The sequence below is a fragment of the Branchiostoma belcheri genome, unplaced genomic scaffold (assembly GCF_001625305.1).
Source record: "Branchiostoma belcheri isolate BF01 breed outbred unplaced genomic scaffold, Haploidv18h27 scaffold36, whole genome shotgun sequence".
Classification (NCBI taxonomy): Eukaryota; Metazoa; Chordata; class Leptocardii; order Amphioxiformes; family Branchiostomatidae; genus Branchiostoma; species Branchiostoma belcheri.
The window spans coordinates 442589-464713 of record NW_017803976.1 but is presented as its reverse complement, the minus strand read 5'-3'; the positions used below and the strand labels follow the sequence as shown (position 1 = coordinate 464713).

The 22125-nt window shown below is 42.8% G+C and overlaps 2 protein-coding genes across 2 annotated transcripts; both read right to left on the bottom strand.

Annotated features, from left to right (window-relative positions):
* Positions 1-1654: 1654 nt before the first annotated feature.
* Positions 1655-6315, bottom strand: LOC109475967. Its single transcript, XM_019776772.1, has 4 exons — positions 6015-6315; positions 4950-5098; positions 2146-4614; positions 1655-1846 (listed from the first exon to the last, which is right to left on the bottom strand). The coding sequence occupies exons 1-4, from the start codon at positions 6313-6315 to the stop codon at positions 1655-1657; spliced, it is 3111 nt and encodes a 1036-aa protein (XP_019632331.1).
* Positions 6316-10710: 4395 nt separating this feature from the next.
* On the bottom strand, positions 10711-21414 carry LOC109475966. Its single transcript, XM_019776771.1, has 7 exons — positions 21402-21414; positions 18295-18741; positions 17451-17927; positions 16851-17207; positions 13901-14052; positions 11096-13552; positions 10711-10911 (listed from the first exon to the last, which is right to left on the bottom strand). The coding sequence occupies exons 1-7, from the start codon at positions 21412-21414 to the stop codon at positions 10711-10713; spliced, it is 4104 nt and encodes a 1367-aa protein (XP_019632330.1).
* Between the last annotated feature and the right edge of the window lie 711 nt (positions 21415-22125).

The following is a 22125-nucleotide window of genomic DNA, read 5'->3' as shown; positions in this document are numbered from 1 at the left end:
TTTCTGCGTGCTTGTAGCCACCGTACTACTCTTGACATCGGCTCGGTTGTGATCAATGTGCACATATGGTTTCCGATGGTCTACAACGGTCCTGGCAATACTGAGCTTGCAGGGGCACAAGTGCAGGCAACAACTCCAAGAAAAGGACTCTGTCGAAAAAGAACTGTATATGGAGAGCTTCTACAAAACGCTCGAGCTCTAGGACATTGAGTTATATGGGCTTCGGTTAGTAACTCAGATCTAGTTGTAACTAATTACAGTCACGAATCTAGTTGTGACGTATGGAGAAATAGGACTGCTGCTATTTATCTGTTGCTTTTAGTTACAAGCACACACACACACACACACACACACACACACACACACACACATAGTACATACACAGACACACACACACACACACAGACACACACACACACACACACACACACAGAGACACACACACACACACACACACACTATTATCACACAAAAGTAATAAGTATCCCATTGTTGTCATAATTAGCTTGCCAGTATTGATTGTTCTTTCTCTTGTTCCGTTTCCTCGTTATGTATTCCTACTGTCATGCCTGCTGCACGAATGTCTACTCACTCTACTGTGCTTCGGGTATGTTTACTGCACTACTGCTACTGTGAGGCTAATAATTTGTTGTACCTGGATATGTTCAAGTGCTATACTACTATACAATACTGCTGTATGTATGTATGTATGTATGTATGTATGTATGTATGTATGTATGTATGTATGTATACGCACTACTACTGTATATTAGAACGTAACATGACCACTACGCCTCAGCCAATGAGAGTCCTTCATTTTCTGCATGTGTCTATATCCCCATAGTGCAGAAAAGTGTGGTACAATTAAAAAAGTGTGGTACTAAAACTCATTTGCGTAAGATTAGTACCACACTTTTTGGTTAGTACCACACTTTTTGGGTTTTAATTGAAAGCAGCCCCCCCCCCCTGTGCAAGCTAAGGGACAAGAGGATTGAAGCACAAGCAGACCAGCTTTCTCAAAGACAAATGCTGCATTCAAACTGATATTGAACAAGAAAAACTGATATTGAACAAGTTTGAAAGAAACCTTCGGGGAAATGGCCATATTCCATATCCCAGTAAACTTGCCTGGCCCATGGTCTATCTATTACGTAGTAGCACTACTATTGTATAGTAGTAGCAGCAATGCAAACAATTTTGAATAATTTGTACATATACATATACACATACATATTCATATGTCTTTATATTCATGGCAATATTGTTGCTCTCGGGCTAATGCGATGTGTCCATACCTCTATTGTAACAGTTTGAATGCGAATCACGATTTTGAATATATCATACAAATATTTTGTTCACTAAGAAACAAGCCATTAGTACCACATCTTGAAAATAACTGCTTGAAGGCCTACGCATGCAAGTCAGTAACGTTTACACGATGGCAAGGACTGATCACAAAATAAATATATATGTACTCAGCTTTAGTATAAAAAGGAACTACATTTTGATACAAATATTTGTAGCCTGGTACAGGCTTTCTGTTGGACGACATATGATTAATCTTGATTAAACACATTTAGTAAAGCACCCAACGACGTCGTGGTAGTGGACGGAACTAATACATATAGTTTAACCATGGAAAGTGCAGTCAACCTCACGATAACCATTCTAGTCCAGATGGAATGTACGTCAGAGGATTTGACTCAGCCGGTTGTAGATGTACTGAGAGATTCACCTGTGCGGAATGGATTCGGAACTTCAACGTTTCGGTCAGTTCTCCCTCCACTGTGCCTTTCATGGACACGTTGATAGGCTCGGCTCGGCAAGGGGTGGGGCTCATTTGTGACTGGAAAACAACACAAAAAAAGCTTAACAATGCGTTTTAAGCAAGCCCACAGGCCAGGACATGTTTTGTCACCTCTACAGAAACAAATCACACTTTGTTCCTCCACACCGAACGGTCCTTTCCTAGAACTACACCACTATGGAACAAGCTTCTTTGTGAATGCTTCCCAAATTGGTACAACCCTAAGCTTTTTAAATCTAAGGTAAACGAACATCTGTCTTTACAATCCTTTAATCCAAAACATTTTTTTACCTACAATGTTCATGGTATCCACATTGACGAAAGTTTCTAAGTTTTACCTCCTGAACCTTGTCCACAAATGCCTGAAATCCCTCCCGGCAGAACGGTTTCCCATGCAGCTCGACGTCTTGTAGAGTCTGACTGGAAGCTATGAGTCTTCCCAGTTCTCCAAGACCCCCTGCGTTGAACCTTCCCGATAGTTCTACTTTCCTGAGGCTGCCACTGGGTTGCTCTTCGATTGCCTTGCACAACGCGAAGAGGAATGAATCGTTCATGGTTCTCCAGCCGAAGGTGACCTTCTTGATGGCCTGGCTCGCTGAGATCACTTCTGCGATCAGCAGTTTTTCCCGTGCAAACATCCAGGTGAAGACTAGCTCAAGTCTTTCCAATGTCTCACACTTCTTCAGGGCTTCGCACAGCTTGATCGCACAGTCAGCGCTTTCAGTCGTGGAAGTCAAACCGTTCAGTCGAATGGACAAAGATGCCAGTGTCTTGGTATTCCCCATTACATAAGCCAAAGCGTCGATACCAGGGTCTTGGATGTGTCCTCTTCCACCGGAGAAGCCTCTAACGTGCACCGCCCGTAGACCTTGATGCTCAGCTATCGCCGGGGCAAGTACCTCCAGAGCCTTCCTGTGTCGCAAGATGTACCCACTCAAGTACAAGCTCCGCAGAGTGGAGTTATGACGCAAGGCAGTGGATAAGGAGTCCAGGAAGACCGCGGCATTCGTCTCACGACTGCAGTGTGTCTTTAAGCCCTTGGAAATTTTGTTTGAGCACCTGTGTGAACAGCTCTTGGCACAGTACACCTGGAGCTGCAGATCACGAATCGACTTGTTACCTTGGATGGCCTGTGGTATTGCCCTTACGGCTTGTTCATCCATCCTGTCAATATTTGCTTCAATCGCCAAGTGGAAGATACTTTGGTTTTCTGCAACACCCTTGTGAAAATCTACAATTCCGTTGTTGTTGTCTTCCATGGGATTAGAGAGAGTCATGTCCAGCCCTGTCACATTCACTTTCAGAGACCTGACACGCCGCGTGCACTTCATAGCTCTCCCAAGGCGCTGAAGGCTCTTTGGGTTTAAGACCCACATCTCAGCAATCTCTACTTTCTTGTCTGCCGGCAAGGCCTCCATGACTTCTGCAAGCCCCCGAATGACCGCTGGTTTGGGAGGTCTTCTCTTGAAGTCTAGTTCGATTGTCTCAGGCAGATATGCTACCAAGAGCGGAGCAGTTTTCCTCATGTGGCCAGACTCACTGACAGCCCAACACGCTCGACTTGTATCGTCGTGCACACAACACTTAGGTGCTTCAAGCCTCGTCATTTCTGAGAAATTCACATCGAAAGCCTCGAAGAGATCCTGGCAATTCTCTCTCAGAAGTCCAGCAGCGAACAAGCAGACATTGACATAGTTCTGCCCGCTGACACACTCGGTTGACCACAGCTTCCTAAGGCATTGTTTTCGTTCCTCTGTACCGGGCGGTCTCGTCACGACATATTTTGCAGCCAGGAACTCTTTCAAAGCCTTGTGCTGGAACTTGTAGCGAACCTCCCTTATGGTGGGATCTTCAACGATAAGACCCATATCAATGACAGACTCATTTCCAATTGCTTCCTTTACCTCTTTGGCTGTGAAAGCGAACTTTTCCGTTTCTATTGAATCCCATGCCATCCTCGCCAAGTTAGCTAGGCTTTCCTCCATCGTCTCTTTGGTCATGGAATGTTTAGGGTCCTCGATATATCTTCTCGCGACTAAGGCAATCACTTCCTCCACTATCTCGGTGCACGTGTTTGGTTTCCTGATCCGATTTCCCCATAGTATGCTGACAATGACGGCGTAAAATGGGTTTGTGACAATGTCCTGTAGACACTCGTCAACAGAAATGGCAAACTTGAGGCTCTCGGCATCTTCTTCGCCTTCTGCACGACAGCTGAAGAACCTGTCGATGTACCTGACAATATCCTCTTGAGAGAACCCGTTCACATTATAATGGGCATCGCAGTGCAGCGGGATGTGAATGGCCTTTGGATTAGAACTGCCTGTTGTAATTTCTGTACTTCTCGTTGTTAGGATACTGGGCGTCTCCCGGAGATATTTCTTCAGCACGTACCGTAGAATCGGGTGCTTCGTGTGGTCGGGATCCACCACGTCCTCTTCGCTGACGCCTGGAGTCTCGTCGACGTTTTCGATCATGAACATGGTACGGCGCGGGTTGTCTTTGATCCAACCTTTCAAGGACTCCAGCTCAACCGAGCTCAGGAAGTCGCTCTCCAGCAACTGGTCACAGGCAGCCTGCAGAAGGTTCCCGGTACGTACCGTGCGCGCTGACAGAGCAAACAGAAGTTTGATGTCCTCCAAGGCAGGATTTTTGCCCGCTGCCCACGTGTACGCCTGGTGGTAGATGAAGGTGGTCTTGCCCGTACCAGGGCGACCTTGGAGGAGCAGGTTCTTTTTGTCAAGCCGGAGGTTGTCCTCTGGCGTTGGGACGATTTCATCCGTGTCGGATCTGTCCACTCGAGTAAACTGTGGTTTAAAAACAAAGTGTGCAGTTTGTCTGTCAGAGCCTCGTACAAGCAAAACTGAAGGAAGGGAAACAGTCGTTCCACAATTACCTTAACATACTAGTACGTATGTCCTTAAAACATCACCATTCCACATTATTTTCCTTATACGAGTATCATGCCCACCTCTTCTTCTGATACTAATCCTTAATCGGTTCAATGATGGCCACAAATTACACTATACTACGTATACACTGCTACTTTTGATATGTCATATGCTGTCTGTGATACTCATCATTTTGTGATGTTCAAGTAGATCGTAAGTTATATAAACGTGTTTGTTAAGGGTGAAATTACCTGGTTCTGTATGTACACCTTCTCTGTTTCCAGACGAAAGGCGTGCCAGCTGAGCGGATAATGCTTCTGATATGTTTTCTTGTAGTGGTCCCTCAGAGCTTTTGCGCACTTCTCAACTACACCCGGGACTTCTGTTGCCACTGCATGTGCTAGAAAAAACATCCACACAGTATAAGGCACGTGTGTTCTTTTCAAATCGTTATCAGAAATTATCCATGTTCCTTGTGTCTACGTCTCACATAGCCTGAACCCGAGCGATTACATGAATGATGTTTATCCATGGTGGCACCGTCTTACTAAATAAAGATTTTAAGTCTATTAGTAAAGCATCTTAAAAGATAAGTGGTAAAGCTAATATATTTCCATGGACTAAGATTTGATAAGCTGGTTCATGGTTTAATTTGACGTACACATGCACGGTGTGATGTACATTTTTGTACTGTGGGTAAGGCCATGTTGATTTGATTATATGGATGACATCCGCGCGCGCATGAATTTTCGGCCGTTTCCAAAAAAAAAGTTTTCAACCATACTGTAAATCGTGCAAAACACTTGCTAAATGAGCAAAAATATACCATAAGTTGCAAGGAAAACATTAAGAAACGATACCAATGTCGTAGAATGCAAAAATCAAAGGAAAAAAGACAAAAATGTAAAGAAATGAATTCGAAGAGTAGATTATTCGCCATAACATATTCTGTGCCATTTGTTCAACCTTCATGACCACGTAGATTTCATAGTGAAAGCAACTTTTTTTTTGCAAAACTTTTTTTTTATTCGCACGCGCGCATCAGTTTTGGGGTTCCCAGAGGATGTCATCCATATAATCAAATCAACATGGCCTAATATCTAGACATGTGATATGTAAGAAGATGTTTCGGTGGCTGCAAAACACAGTATCAAATTGGGCAGGCTGTATCCATTCGCCAGAGTCAGACAGTTACTATTTGATGTTGGGTGGCTAATGGTAACTGTCTGACGAATTGACACTGCCTGGCCAATTTGATACAGTATTTTGCGGCTACCGAAATATATGATTGGAGATTATGTGATATGTGTACTTACGTGGAGCATTTTTCTCTGCTTCCCTGAGCAACTTGCCCAAATGAGGATACCCATACTTCTCTAGAGCTGTGCAAAATATCTCGAAAGCCCTGTCGCCACTCGACGGGATAATGTTGAGTAGTTTTGCGGCTCTCTCTTGTCTTTTCTCCTCATGTATAGCCCTTATGTCCCCCATGGTCCTCTCCGTCAGGACTCTTTGTTGGAACAGATAACCCAAGACGTATTTCACATCAAGGTCTCGGATAATGCTCATGTGGTTGTCTTGGAGAATGTCACGATGAAGTTGACTCATGGACTCCATCATTGTTTAAATGTAATCTCTTATTGTTATTATTAGTCGAGCTGCTGGTGGATTTTTTTTGCTGAGAACACAGACACTCGACCTGTGAAGAAAAGAGTAGGACTATTCATTTGTTTACTGACAATAACAAGTGGATGATTTGTAAATCAGGCAATCTATTTCCTGCCTTGTACTCATTTTTTACACGTAAATGATAGCCAAATTGAACTGCACGACATAACAAGAGTTCCGAGATCTCATACCTCCATGAAATATGGGCTTGCTTTGTCATACTTCATTTCAACATGTCCTCATTAATTATGCAAATGACCCCTACATTAACATAATATATGCATATGCAGGGGGGATCAAACTTACACCACTTATTCCTGACAGAATAAGCTATCTGTCACCAAAAAGTCAAGACCATAGCATGTTCAGGACAAAAGATACAAAAGCCGGAAGTTCTGCTGCAGTACCAAGGTTATCCACCAGGAGGCCCATATGAAGTTATGCTGACTACAAATGTGCGGAAACACAAACACACACACACACACACACACACACACACACACACAGACACACACACAGACAGACGTCAGACACACACACACACGCCAAAAACAATACCTCCATTTTTCATGGAGGTAAAAATAGTACACAGTCCTAGGACGAATGTAACCGTAACCCAGGTCAGACCGTAACCCAGCTCAGACAGGATAAATGCTCAATGAAATTTGAGTGAAATGTTTACAATATCCACGAGGAAACACTCAGTGCCTTTCCGAGAAAAACGTGCCTTCTTCAAAGAACTTTGCGTTTGTTTTTACCTTAGTGTGGTTCCCAGTAACAACGGCATGTATTTATCTAGAGTAAATAATTAAATTTGGTCCTTCACATGATCATGTTACCTATAATGAATCGGCCATTGCTTGGAATGTTTGACTGTGTCATGGCCTGCAAGTCACCCACACTACGATACACCGCGTCTACACCGACGTTTTTACGGATTAGAAGAAACTTTTAAAACACGTCAGAAAATAAAGCAAAAGCTTACTATGTAACAACCCTTTCATGTAATATGCCCCATGTATATAGGGCACACCTGGGCTTTTAAGCTAGTCCAAACAAAAATAATTCAGGAAATTGTATTATATGTGTAACAGAATGTGAAAGATTACATGTTTTTTTTGTATTTTGCTTTCACATAAGCGAACGATTAAACTTCTTTTGTAGCCCGGTATTTAGGAGAGTAGAGATATCAAACGATCAAACAGGTTGCAAGCAACAGCGACAAAATGTTAATGTACCTTGAGCAGTTTTAGGGTCATTGCTGTGCGTTCCGCCTCGCCAAACACACGCATACGTTACGTGGTAGGACTAGTCTCCGCCAAGATAGAAGGCCCAACGTGTTGTCTAGTCCGCATGGCACAAACGTTTGCTGTTCACGTATGACTGTACGTTGCCAAGCCGGAGATAGAACTCACATCAAGCACTTTTTCTGACCAGGCAACGCCCTGGTTGAAAAAATAACTACGTTGAAGTCAAAGAACATAACACAAAGCGTGGGGTCAATTTTCAGTTGTTGACACACCTTGCTATGTCGTTCGCTACATACACTTAAACACGGGTAAAACTAGGTAGTTGGGGATACCAAGTCTACCCCAAATCACGAAATTCAATTCATCACAACAAATACTATGCGTATGTTGCGATGCAGACAACGAACACCAGCTACTGGTGACTCTACCATACGTCACTCTTACTTTCTGAAACCTCTTGTGCAGTTGGAAATCACCTAAATCAAAATTTGGACGAGTCCATACCATCGATGGTGTTGGACGAGTTCTCGCTGGCGCTAGTCGTTTGTGACTGATAGCTTTTGTATTTACTCAACCGCCTATAAGAACAAAAGTGTAGCACAGAACCAGTGCACAGCCACATCGACATCGTAATTATCCACTAAAAAAAACCTAGTAAAGCTACTTATACATGAAAGAAGTAGAAATAGCTGAGATTCAGTTGAACAAAATGTGTGTCGTCGGGTATTCCCCGGCCAAGACCAAAAGGGGATACCTCACCTGAAAAATCCCCCAGTCACAGTGACTGACGGCGTCGCCTAAAAATAGCGCGGGAAAATCCTAAACTACGAGACAGAATGACATCACAGGGCTTTTATTATTTATAACAGCGCTACAGGTACATACTGTTTAACCAAGCTAGTGCCTGGCATAGATACTGTCACTGTCTTTTTCTTATATCTGTAGCTGTAACACGCTATAAGTTGTAACCCGTATTTACTCTATACAGCTTTTTGTTTGTTTGTTTGTTTGTTTATTATTTGCACAACAGCAATAAAAATTATACATAATAAATCAATAATGAATAAAACAGATGCAGGAGGAGGGAAAAAAAGCTTATTTAGCTTATGCTAAGCCCTCCTCATCTATACTAACCAAAAGTAAACATAATAGAATTGAAATAAGGCATACATACATAAGCTTTTGTCCATACAATTACAATAACTTGAGTGGACAACAAAACGCCGTAACTACCTTTGGCATTAGCTTTGTCACTTTATTGATTACCATCGTGTATGTAGCACACAGCTTGTGTTCAGCCTTGCTCTTAAACTACTTGTATTACAATGCATATTTCAAGGAACCCTAATTGTACAAATCTACATAAAACGGTGTGCTTTGACAATATAATAATCGGTCTTGTACAATATTTACAACAGAAAGAATAGTCTCTCGACAATACTGCAAATAAGCACACACACACACAACAAGACTGACAACGAAAACATACATTACCATGTCGACGGCGGTTGTTGTCAGGGTTATTGTTTGCATGGTACTGTCATGGTTTGGGGAAGCTTCGTTGTGGTCTTTTATGAGTTTGTTAAAAATAACATTTGAGGTCGCAAGCCTCTGGGAAAACCTGGCCTATTTTCTGTGTGGCTCGTTCACTATGCACTAAGGGGAGGGTAGGAGTGATCTCCTGAACTGCACTAGACTTAACAGGCAATAGAAAGTCATCAGCTTCATTGTATATTGTATAACACTGTAATTGTATATCGTTATCATAAAGTTTAATATCATACGTCACTGGCAGTACATGTACCTTGTTACCTGTTAGGTTTACACAGATACAGTGCAGTTCAGTAGATCACTCCTACCCTCCCCTGAGTGTATAGTGGACGGCCCCCGGGAAAGTATGGCGTCCCTGCAGAAAGGTTTTGCCAGGGGTTTCCAAGACTGTGGTCCTAAGTAGATGTGTGCCACCAGAGCTGTGAGACATTCCATGATTGTGGATAAAATTCCTGTACAATTCCTAAGAATTCCTGCAAACTGCACACAATACTGTACCATTAGGCTCCCCCTGAGCCGTCGCCAAAAACTCATCTTGTTACAACGCTATCATCCGATCATGATCATGGCACGTGACATACGTGTCATACACGCAAAGTCAAATGTGAAGGCCGCTAAATTGTAAATAGTTCTTGTCTGGACCATATTCAGCATACATGTCCAGACCATGGTTTTGTTTTTGTCTCAGGGACCTTCAACTTCGATATTGCCCAAAATGAATCACAGTGTACATGCGTAGTGAACGCCATGAGCCAACCGGTTAGGCCACAGCAAGTAAATTTTATGGATGACATCCTCCGCAGACTCCAAATCTAATGCGATAGGCCGGAAACAAAACAAGGCGGGCAAAAAAAAACATGGTTCCTAGATGTTCAAATTTTGACATCATAAACGTTGTTAAACAAGAAATGATACCTATATCGTGCTTAATTTACTACGAACTATTACAACATCCATTTATCACTGAAAAAAAATTGAAAACCAAACGTTTTCAAACATTGTAAAAATATGGTTTTGATTCAGGGCGGACATAACATATACACAGCCATCACCACATGTAAAAGGAATGAAATAAATCACTGCATCAAACTAAAAGACAAAGCATAAAAGCAAAGCAGTGTCGTCTCCTCTTTTCATATTTATCTGCCATCCACGTTTCGGCATGGCAACAGACATCTTTGCCCATTTTCGACATGTTGACCACTGTCAGAGGGCATCAAAATTTCTTCTTTGTTTTTTTTCCAAAATCGCCCGAAAATTAATAATGCGCGCGTGGATGTCATCCATAAAAAATTACTTGCTGTGGCCTTATGACCACTATTTGTGATGCGCGGCTATTGGACCGGAAGGTATGACGTCATCACCCACAATGCAACCCCCAGCATGACGTCATTCTGTCCTTGGTCAGGCCAGGGGCTTGGGGTGGGAGTGGGCGCCCGCTTTAGAGCGGTCGCCTCAGCGCATTGTCAACTTTTGGCTTCAGACGACTATTTCCGCATAACTTCCTACCGGAGGTCCATGGCCGCGCATCACAAAAAGGATACTATGGAACATACGTTAACGGGTCCGGTGCAGCTGGGGTTAGATCCCCTAGCGCGATGGAGATGTCAGGGGAATCTGCGAGAGTCGCTTCTGCCAGTTGGGTAGCCTGAATCACGTCTGTTGTGCGCGCGCCTTCTACTGTCCCACTCAACAACACCTGGCGCGGCGATCCACTGGAAGAGGCTTGGGTCTCTGTCACTCTCTGTCGGAAGAAATAGTATTCAATGCACATCGACCATACCGACAAAGGTTATTATATAGCTTTTAAACTGCAATGATCCATGGTACATACTATTAGGCTTTCTTGATTTGCATAAAAATACAAAGTATTCAAACATAAAATAAAACATTCCATTTCATATGATTTTGCGGGATGGTACCCTTACCTGCATCACCGCATCTACGAAAGCCTGTAGTCCTTCGTCTTGGAATGGATTCCCGTGCAGCTCGACGTGGTGGAGAGTCCTGCTACCGGCGAAGGTCCTCCCGAGCTCGGCCTGCCCTTTGGCGGCGAACCTCCCCGTCAGTGCGAGCTTCTGCAGGCTTCCCGCTGTTTGCCCCTTGATTGCCTCACACAACGCAAGGAGGAAGGATTCGTTCATGCTTCTCCACTCCAGTGTCAACTCTTTCAGAGTTTGGCTTACTCTGACAAAGTTTGCCAACAGGAGTTTTTCCCGTGCGAACATCCAGGTGAAGACAAGCTCGACCTTTTCCAGAGTCCTGCATCTTGCAAGCGCTGCGCAGAGAATGTCCGCGCGATCTGCGCCCCCTTCTGTGGTGCTCAAGGACTGCAATCGAATGGTCACGGAGGAGAGGGTCTTCGTATTCTCAAGAATATGTGCCAGTGCGTTTGTTCCATCGTCTTCGAAATGTCCTCTTCCGCTCCATGGCCCAGATACGCTTAGAGACCTCAGACCTGGGTGGTCTGCCAACGCGGGTGCCAGCTGATCTAGGGCCATTCCGTGACGGAAGATATAGCTGCTAAGCTGCAGAGATTGCAATGTTCTGTTAGACCGTAATGCTTCCGCGAAGGATTCGAAGAATACCTTGGCATTCTTCTCTCTGTTACACTTCGCCTTGAGACCCATGGCAATTTTCCTCCGACATCTTTCTGAACACAGCTTAGCAAAGTAGACAAGGAGACGAAGGTCTGTGACAGTTGTGTTTCCTTGTACGGCTTGAGGTATTGCCTTGATGGCCTCTTCGCTCATCGTGTCGATGCTGGCTTCGATTGTCAGGTGCGTTATGCTGCTATTCTTTGCAATCCCTCGATGAAAGTCGAGGATCCCACTGTTGTCCTTCTCTTCTGGATTGGACAGAGACATGTCCATTCGTGTTACGGTAGCAGTCAGAGATTTGATACCCTTGGTCTGTGCCAGAGCTCTACCGAGACCATTCAACTCATTTGCATGTGGAATCCACATCTCTCCTAGGTCTACTGCCTTAAGCTTGTCGGCGGGTAAAACTTTGACAACTTCTGTAAGTCCACGAATGACCCCAGGTTTTACAGGAAGCCTGTCCTGAAAGTCAAGATTGATATCCTCCAGCAGGGACCTCGCCACAAGTGGAGCATTGGTGGTCATCTCACCGGATTCGCTTACAGCCCAGCACGCACGGGTGATGACGTCGTGAATGCAGCACCGTGGTGCCTGTTCTTTCGTCATCTCTGAAAGGCATGCCTGCATCGATTTGAAGTACTCCCCGCAAGATGCTTGCAAAATTCCAGCAGCAAAGAGGCAGACATTGGTGTACTTCTGTCCACTGGTACATTCGGGGGACCACAGCTTACGATGGCACTCATCTCCCTCAGGTCTACTCATGGCGTACTTTGCCGCGAAATACTCTTTGAATGTCTTGTGTTGGAACTTGTAACGGTCCTCTATCCTTAGGGGGTCTTTCACGATCAGGCCCATTTCAACGAGAAGGAAAGTGCCATTGCCAGTGTCTTTGACAGTGTCAATGCTGAAGTCATACTCATCATGTTCAATTGAATCCCATCCCAATTTTGCAAGATTGCGAAGACTTTCCTCCACAGCTTCAGGGGTCAACAAATGGCCAGACTTTTCGAGATAGTTTTTCTCAAGGAGATCTATCACCTTGCTGAAGACCTCCGTACATGTGCTGGGTTTCTCCTGGTCATTCTCCCACAAAATGCAAATCAGTACCGCGTACAGAGGGTTCCTGACGATGTCTTGGAGACACTCATCGACTGAGATGGCTTCTCGCAAGCTCTGGGCCTTCTCGTCATCGTCGCCAAAAAACTTCTGAATGTACTCTGTAGCGGCATCCGAGTAGCCGTTGAAGACATAGTGAGCATCGCAGAGCGGGGGGATGTGGATTGGCAGTGGTCTTCTTCCTTCGGTTGTCAGTTCTGTGCTTCTTGTTGTGAATACCCTCCGGGTTTTGGGCAGATACTTCCTTTGCAAATACTGAAGGACGGGATTTCTCGTTTTCAACGGCATCTGTGCGTCCTGTTCGGTGATGTTTGGAGTTTCGTCTATGTTCTCGATCATAAACATGGTGCGGCCTGGGTTTAGTTCTATCCATCTCTCAAGTTCTTTTACACTCTTCTCGTCGAGAAACCCCCTCGGTAGCAACTGGTCGCAGGCCTCCTCTAGCACGTTTTTATCACCCGTGCTTCGCGCTGTTAGGACGAAAAGAAGCTTGACGTCCTGTAGCTTCAGATTTTCATCTTTAGCCCATTTGTAGGCCTGGTGATAGATGAACGTAGTCTTCCCTGTCCCAGGTGCGCCTTGAAGCAGCGTGTTCTTCTCGTCCAATGTCAGTCTATCCTCTGATATTGGATCCATCTTGTCTGCCCGTGGGCGGTCAACTCTTGTCAGCTGAAAAATGGTAACAGAACGCTCAGTGAAATTTTATCAGTATCATCTGATTTAACTTGACGCATGCATGATGAGACAATGCATTGTCAGAGCTAGAAGAGTAACATATATATTGTGACAGGAGCAAAATCCCTCCTGCTATAAAATTGCAACATGATGTAACCAACACCAGTTACCATGGTGACAGACGTCAGGTTCAGGTCACTGGCCTTATTTGTTTGGAGAAGAAGAAGAGGAGGAAGAAGGGAAGAAGAGGAAGAAGAAACAGAGCAAGAAGAATACGTTTTCCTTCTGTGAAAGTAAACATAAACAGCTGTGATGAAGAGTAGAAGTAAATAACAACTTTACCTGGTTGTGTATGTAAACTCCTGCTGTGTCCAGACGAAAGGCATACCAGCTTAGTGGGTAATACTTGTTGTATGTATACCGGTAGTGGTCCTTCAGTGCCACTGCACAGGCCTCAACCACAGGGAGTACTTTCATCGGCACTAGCACTTCAACTGTCGAATGAAAGGTACAATAATCATATTCACCTCCAGAAAAATAGTTTATCCAATGACTTCTCATAACACAAGGTATACCCCTGTTACCGATATGTTCTAGACATATGCATGTATGCATTTTGTACATCTATCCTATCAGCCCTAACTTAACCCAAAAGTTTGGTAACTTCATTTCGGTTATTTATTGTTACTTTGTCAATTGCATCGTATTACATGCCATTGGTAAGCTTCGTTTCCCCTTCACAAGGATACCACATTTGCTATTATCATGGGTTAATCACCAGGACTGTATATGTGAATGGACGTCATGAGTGCCGAAATTTCCTTCGATCCTAATGTAATGGCCATTGTTCTGGTACCTCAGTTGTTGTACTTCTTGGGTCTTCCGATTCTTGGGTCATGAACACTATGGGATCCAAGAAACTTGACGGTACTTACACTAAGATGTTGCGGGTAGTCTATAACATACCCTGGTGTAAACACATCACAAACAAACAGTTATATGGAACACTCCAAAACATCACCACGGTAGTGAAAAGACGTCGGCTCAGCCTTGCGGGTCATGTGACTCGTGGTACAGAACCAGCGGGTCGATTGCTACTCTGGACTCCAGAGGCAAAAAGGAGGATTAGTCGACGTCGTCCAATCACAACACTCAAGGGTCTTATCCAGTCTGACACTGGTCTACAAGGATTGGAGCTTTTGTCTGCTATGAAAGACAGAAAGTACTGGCGACAAAACTTCACGCGCTGCACCTCAGAAGAGGATGAGTAAAGAAGAAGAAGAAGTTGTTGTGAAGAAGTATACAGTACGTAGCAAACTCACCGGGCAAAGTGGAGTCCTCGCTATACAAATGCTTGAGTTCTGGTCGCTAAGAGAAGAGGTCAGGGTCAGATAAAATATAACAAGATATACATCCCACACGATAGAAGTTCTAACAAATCCATCTACATTTTGTATATCTACATTTTGTACATAAAGTTGTAATAAATCCTTAGACATATATGTTGACAGTTACATATGTACATGGTAGTTATATTGGTACATTGTATAAAATGATGTCATTTTGGCATATGGTCCTTGTCCGTCCATTTGGGTTTCAGTCATTATGGGTTCACCACCACGAAGTGGTGGTGAACCCATATTGCTTTTTCTGATGTTTCTCCTCCTCCTGCCATATCTTTAAATGGATTCAGCTTCTTCATTTTAGGGCCTAAGGTCCTGAAATTTGGTATGGAGGTACAGTGGGCAAATACCCCTAGGCGTTTTTTAAATTTTTGTGATACAGGCTTTTAGAATGGTTTTATTTGAGTTTTTTGGCTGTGTTATAGCAAATGTATTACTGTGTTAGTGTGCCTTGTTTACCACGTCTGGGCATGAGTCATCACAATGGAATGCAGGGCATCAACCAATAGGCATGCAGCTTTCCTCTATACTTCTTGCTGATTGGCTGTTGGGAGTTTAACTTGATTAACACCCGCACAGAGCATTTCCACCTGCACAGAGCATTTCTTGCTGATTGGCTGTTGGGATTTAACTTGATTAACACCTGCACAGAGCATTTCCATACTGACAGTATGTCTTTATTCAAGTGTTTTGGTAGGTATTTCAAGCTTTTCTGCTCCAGCATTGGAATGCGGGGCATGAATGTTTTTATTTTATTTTGAAAATCAACAGTTTGCATTATGCAATTAAAAATCCTAACCAATAAAGTAGGGAATAGCTATCCAACTGTTGTTTTAGTTGTATGTTACTTCATATTATAGTTATATCAATGTAATCATTGTTTTCCCTTGTGTTTCTCATTCTTTCCCTGCCATGTGGTAAAATGTGGTGAACCCATCGCTGTATTTGCTCCAAAGCAAATATTGGCCTTTCTAGTTGCAAAAAGTTTCTTAACGGAAGATAGAGTTGCAGGTGTGTCTCGTAGACTGTCGTCAAAGAATGGATCTTCTCAAAGTGATCTTGTTATCGTTATTATTCGAAGTTACGAGTACCGATTTCTGGTGAAGAAGTCGGGTGGATAGGCATTTGCTCGTTTACCTGAGGTGCCACACCTCCAGCTGCCATCGCCCCCCTGAAAGAATCCTGCTCCTCCCTTGAATCAGCCCGCTCCTCCACTGTACAAATGTAGACTGTAGAAAAATGTACATTCCTTTAGTTTGCACCTTAACTGATAAAAATTAGCTAAATGCACGCGAAGTTTAGCCTCAGGACGAGCTGTGATGCATACTTCTCTCACTTCATCACCATGGTGATGATAATTCATCGGTGCTTCAGCAAATTGTATGTTTTATTGCTTAGTTTATGTGCATTTATACTTTGATAAGGAAATTACTATGCAATACGAACGGAAGAATATAAGCATTACTATTATTGTTTCATTAATCGACGGTGTCACTGCTACTGCTACCACAATTCAGGTCGATAATGTTAATCTGGCGCAAAGGGACGCATCGAATTCAACGCGGAAGTATACCCGGAAGTAGGTTTCGAGGCCCAAATCCCAATGTTGTTTACAAAACAATACCGTCGAAGCGTTTCAGCCATGTAAGTACTTGAAATGTCTAGAATCAGGTTACAGGCGATTTGATTGTTTAAACCTATATTTGGACCCTCCAAATATCATTTCGTCGCTTTTTTTGGCTGTGCATTTCGAATTCGCGGAAGAATTGGGGGTGTTCACCACCGTCCAACTGCGGATTTTATATTTATATTTTATATGACCTCCTTGCTTGCAGGGTTGACCTGATCTCAATGTGGAAATCCAAATGTCACAAAAAAATTATACTTACGCAGTGACGTCCGCTCGGCTTCTCTTAGAGTATTTGCCAAATAACCATAATGGCTTTTGTCGAGTGCTTCGCAAAAAAGTCCAAACGCACGGTCCCCTCTTGACGGGAGAATATCTAGCAATGCTCTGGCACGTTCGCTTCGTTGTTCCTTAGGTATTGCACGTATAGTTTGCATCATCTCTTCTTCGAGCACACCCTCCTGGTATAGATAGTCTAACACAGATGTAACATAGAGATTTTCTACGATGGTTTGTCGATTGTGGCGGAGGATTTGTCGATGGTGTTCGCTCATGGTTTGATCCATCTTGACCTTGTGCTCGGCTGACTTCCGCACCGTCAATGATCCTGCGTCGATTGCTAAGAAAATGGTAAGAAAATGGTAAATACATATATACTATTCTATTATATTATATAGTGCATCTGTAATAAAGACAAGGTCATAATATCAGCTTAGAATGCATAAATTTCATCATCTATCAGATATAGCCCGCACAATATTTGTTTTCTCGTATATTTTTTACACATCAAACTAAAAAAAATCATCGCAATAATATCGTTTGCGTAACTGTCACTGCAGAAATCTATGTGAATAAAGCCCACCTCGCGCATTGAAGTATTCTGTCCACTGCGAATACTGCTCTTCCATCATCAGGACCCGCACCTCTAAGTCTTGTCCAGCGATGTTTCTCATCTCGGCAGTGATGAGACGGCGTGAGAAGTCAATACCGAGCTGTCCAGACATATAGGCTGCCCAAAACTTTTCCAAACACGCTAGGTTTCTCGGCATCAAGTGCAAGATTGCACAGCCCATCTTGATACCCACAACATCAAGCCCCAGTTGAGATGATTGTGACAGAATCTCGTTGGTGCGCTTTACTATATCTTCCCTCGATAGCAGTCTTTCTGCTCTCTCCAACAGTTGTAGCTGATCTTCTCCCCATGTTCTAATTAACTCTAAACGCCTTTCCTTCAGTTTGTCCTCTATTTGCTCTCCATTATTGGCCTCTGTATGACGGCTTTGTCCTGTGAAGAAACGGCTTAATTTTGATAAGCCGAGGTAAAGGAGTGCTCGGATTCCTGTGAGGGACAGAAAAAGACCGAACCATGGTTTAACGAACTTTCTATTATTCAGGCATGTATGTCATGTATGAATGAATGAAGACCTTTATGATGATCTTCAATCATCCATTCATTCATTCATTAATTCATTAGAGGCTAGACATGTCTGTCACGTGTACTCAAATATTGAATGCTTTCCTCAAAGAACACCTCAAATAAAGTACGAGGAAACAACAATATGTGTCATTCGCAGCCCTTTTTGGGGAATTCCTATCATCATAAGTTTGTTGTCCAGCAATGAATGTTACATATCTTGCGATGAATCTTGTAACAGTGTATTTTGTGTTAGCTGCATTGTAATGCGTGAAGTAAACATCGTACAAACCTGGGGGGGAGAGTCGCTTCACGACTTCAGCTGCGATATTTGTCAGCCTATCCGTAGCGTCTCTTCTCTGTACGCACATTGCTCTCATCTGTTTCAGTGTGGGGGAGTATCTTTGCACAGACTGACTGAATGTCCGGAAGTTGTCGTCATTGTCATCGATCCAAATAGGAAAAATAGCTTTCCCGTTTCTGATACATGTTTCAAATTCTAGCTTAGGCCAGTAGGGTTTCTCAAGAAATGACTTGCTGACGACAATGACGGCAAGTTCCAAACGTTCACATGATAACGCCGACATTATCATGTCCCGAATGCCCTGGCCAGGCTGAATAGAATGTTCATCGAAAAAGACATCTTCTTCGGCTAAACCCTGTTGCAGTAGTTTGGTGACCAAAGGGCGAACAAATGACTCCTTGTCTTCTCCTGCGTGGATGACAAATACACGGGGTTCTGGAAAGACAAGAGGATAAGGCTGTCTGGTCATTTAAGATTTGTTACCTTCGCCAAGAAGGTTATGTTTTCAGAGGCGTTCGTGTGTGTGTGTGTGTGTGTGTGTGTGTGTGTGTGTGTGTGTGTGTGTGTGTGTGTGTGTGTGTGTGTGTGTGTGTGTGTCTGGAAACACGATAACTTAAGAAGGCTTTAATGGATTGACTTGATATTTGGTAGGTGGGTAGGTCTTGGTGAGACCTGGAAATGATTAGATTTTGGACCACCTAGCGGCATCCGGTTTTGATATCTCATGACTTAGATATGCTAGGGTCACGAAATTTAGATGGTAGGTAGCTCTTGTGCTGCGAAATAAGAACTACCGGCTTGCTGTGAAACTGCAGAGGCATTTGTTTGGATAATATTCAAACGAGGATAACTCCAGAACCGGTTGATAGATCGTCATGATTTTGGTGTGTAGATATGCTTGACATAATTATGTTGCAATTATGGAAATATGGATGTAATTTGCATGAATTATGAGGATATTCTATAAATCAGTTGCATTACATGATAGAACTATTCAAGCTTGCGGTATATGTGACTGAGAACGAGAAAAACACAGGCAGATATGGATTATGTAAATTAATACTTAATTTGCATAATTAATGAGAAAATGTTGTACTTCATCAATGCTAACTGCCTGGAATTTCATACTTAGGGTATTTGAAAGTTAGTGAAGGTGAACATCATTAAACATAACTTATTCAAATAAGAACCTCATTTGCATAATTTATGAGGAAATGCTAGCATCGCATTCTTTGTAAATGGAAATGAGGATCCTATTTGCATAATCAGGGGGAATAATCTATAATTTGTCAGTCATAAAGATAAACATCATTTGGCGAAGGTATGAGATCGTGGAAATCTAGTTTATGAATCACGCACATTCCCATAGCTAACATGCCGCATGACGACTCAGTGACGATGAAAAGGAGCACTGTCAACCGAAGCAGTTAAATATATTGATATATACGGTCACATATATTAGTTCAGAAAATTTTGTATAAATCCTGAGTCAATTTTATTAGAGAAAGAATCAACAAGTTATGTCGATCATTGAACCTGGCTACATAACAACATGACTTCATGCAGATATCAAAAGGTTTCAGTTTTCTGTGCGAGGTCTCTTCTTCCACTCTTTACGTAGGCAACGTTGAGTCTCACAAAATCAAGTCACCCCTCGTATATGAATGGACGGACATACATGCCAGAAAGCTATACAGATGAAACAAAAATTCCGAATTCTTGTTCATTGTGGAAATAAGGTAATTAACATAATCTAGTTTAATTTATTGTTTTCTAAACTCAAATCACAATATTTTGCTTGTGCAAGTCCTATCCTCTGCCAATATTTCATTTCAACATGTCTTCATTAAATATGCAAATGGATAATATCGGAATAATATGAATAGTGATGTTAACCTTTCAGTTACTTACGCATGTCACAAGGTATAAAATTCCTATTATTAACCACAGAATTTTTACATTAATCATGCAGATTAGGCCATTTGCATATATAATTGGTATCTGTTGATGTTCCACCTGCTATAGATTACATACATGTATGAAAGTACTGTAATTATGTAAAACACTGTAATTACAGAATTTCCTCCTAAATTCTGCAAATTAAGTATTCATTTGCATAATTTGTCTTTAGTTCTGTATATCTCTCTATAAGCTACCTACATACCAAAAACAACGAAAATATGTTGTTCCTTTTTGGACTTATCCGCTTTAAAAGATTTTGCCAGAAACGCCCCTGCAGTTCCAGAACAAGCTGCTAGGGGGACAAAACCCACAACACTTATTCCTGACAGGAAAAGCTATCTGTCACCAAACATCCTAAACCATAGCGTGTTCAGGACAAAAGATACAAAACTGGAAGTTCAGGCTGCAGCAGTACCAAGATCAGCTATCAGGAGGCCCATATTTGACCTTGACATTTATCTCTGTATGACCTACCAACATACCAAATATCATCACAATCCATAAAGGCGATCTGAAGTTATGCTAACTACATATGTGCGAAAACATACACAAACACACACACAGACACACACACACAGACACACACAGACAGACACACCAAAAACGATACCTCCATTTTTTAATGGAGGTAATAAACGAAGTTCTTAAGAATCTGCTTTTGATCGCTTCTGCCACTTTCACTGAATGGATACCAGCAAATGAAAACAACTGATCCCTGTTGACAGAGCCCCCCTCCCACTCCCCTGATACCGGCATATTTGTTACACGAATGACTTCCTTGTTGTGAGAGTGCCAATAGTAAGCAAGTAATGAAAAGAAAACCTTAAATCTGCCGCCAGTGCCATGCACACTGTATAACGTTTGTAAAGAAAGCCGCAAGTCTTTTCTGATCGCTCACATTTGCACACGTACATACGCTGAGTTTTACGCACACACACAGGCACACACACACACAGGCACACACACACACACACACACACAAAAAACACACACACACACACACACATACACAAACACACACATACACAAACACACACAGAGACTCATACGGGGTTATTAAAAGCGCCTCAACGTGAGAAGTTCAACATCATGATACCCCCTGCGTGGTGTTCACATTCTTACTAGTAACTCACCTGTCCACGCCATTTTGTCAACCCTTTTCCGTCAGAAATGAAGAAATGTGTCGTCTTCAAGTTGTTCTTGGGCTCTCCTTGGCTTCACCACTCTGCTCTCGCTAAAAGTTAACAGTAGACTATACATGTAGAAGCGGGACTACTTGACATGATGTCCACGGGCAAGCCTAATGGAAAGACCCGAACGAGTCGTGGACACCTGTGTAGGTGTTTTGAGTTCCTTTGTACACCTTCAGTGGCCTGTTGTGTTCATGTGTCACGTAGTCAGACTCAAGCGCGTCTCGAATGTCACAAACTGGCAGATTTGCTTGCTTGCGTGTGAAGTACACGTTTGTAGACACGTATTAGTTTAACCTTTGTATCTTCGATATCCTGTGCTTATAACTTATAACGTACTGTATGCCAAAGAAGACTATCTAAAAAACTCTTCAGCAATACAAGGCTGTAGCATTGTCAACTTAAAGCAAACTTCCATCGGCGTTAAAGTGTTACCAAACATTTGTGTTCTTCATGCATTGGCGTCATACTCAGAAGATTTGGGACGTTTGCCCAAGTTCGTTCATCTGTATCTGCATAGCCAGTATAACCGCCCTTCGTGCGTAACACACCAGCTTCATGCATATGGTCTCATGATTTGCCATGGTGATGTTTATATGTTCATCCTAACTTGCATAAAACACGGCAGGACAGGTGTTGAGTCTTCTACTTTAAATCGATCTTTTTC

Bases quoted from the DNA above. Each gene is read 5' to 3' on its own strand.
- LOC109475966 (XM_019776771.1), bottom strand. The intron at 13,553-13,900 runs GTAAAGTTGTTA...ACCATTTTTCAG, and splicing joins GAGTTTACATACACAACCAG to CTGACAAGAGTTGACCGCCC. The intron at 10,912-11,095 runs GTAAGGGTACCA...TTCTTCCGACAG, and splicing joins TCGTAGATGCGGTGATGCAG to AGAGTGACAGAGACCCAAGC.
- LOC109475967 (XM_019776772.1), bottom strand. From the start codon at position 6,315: ATGGAGTCCATGAGTCAACTTCATCGTGACATTCTCCAAGACAACCAC. The intron at 5,099-6,014 runs GTAAGTACACAT...TGTTTTTTCTAG, and splicing joins AGCAGAGAAAAATGCTCCAC to CACATGCAGTGGCAACAGAA. The intron at 4,615-4,949 runs GTAATTTCACCC...TTTAAACCACAG, and splicing joins AGGTGTACATACAGAACCAG to TTTACTCGAGTGGACAGATC.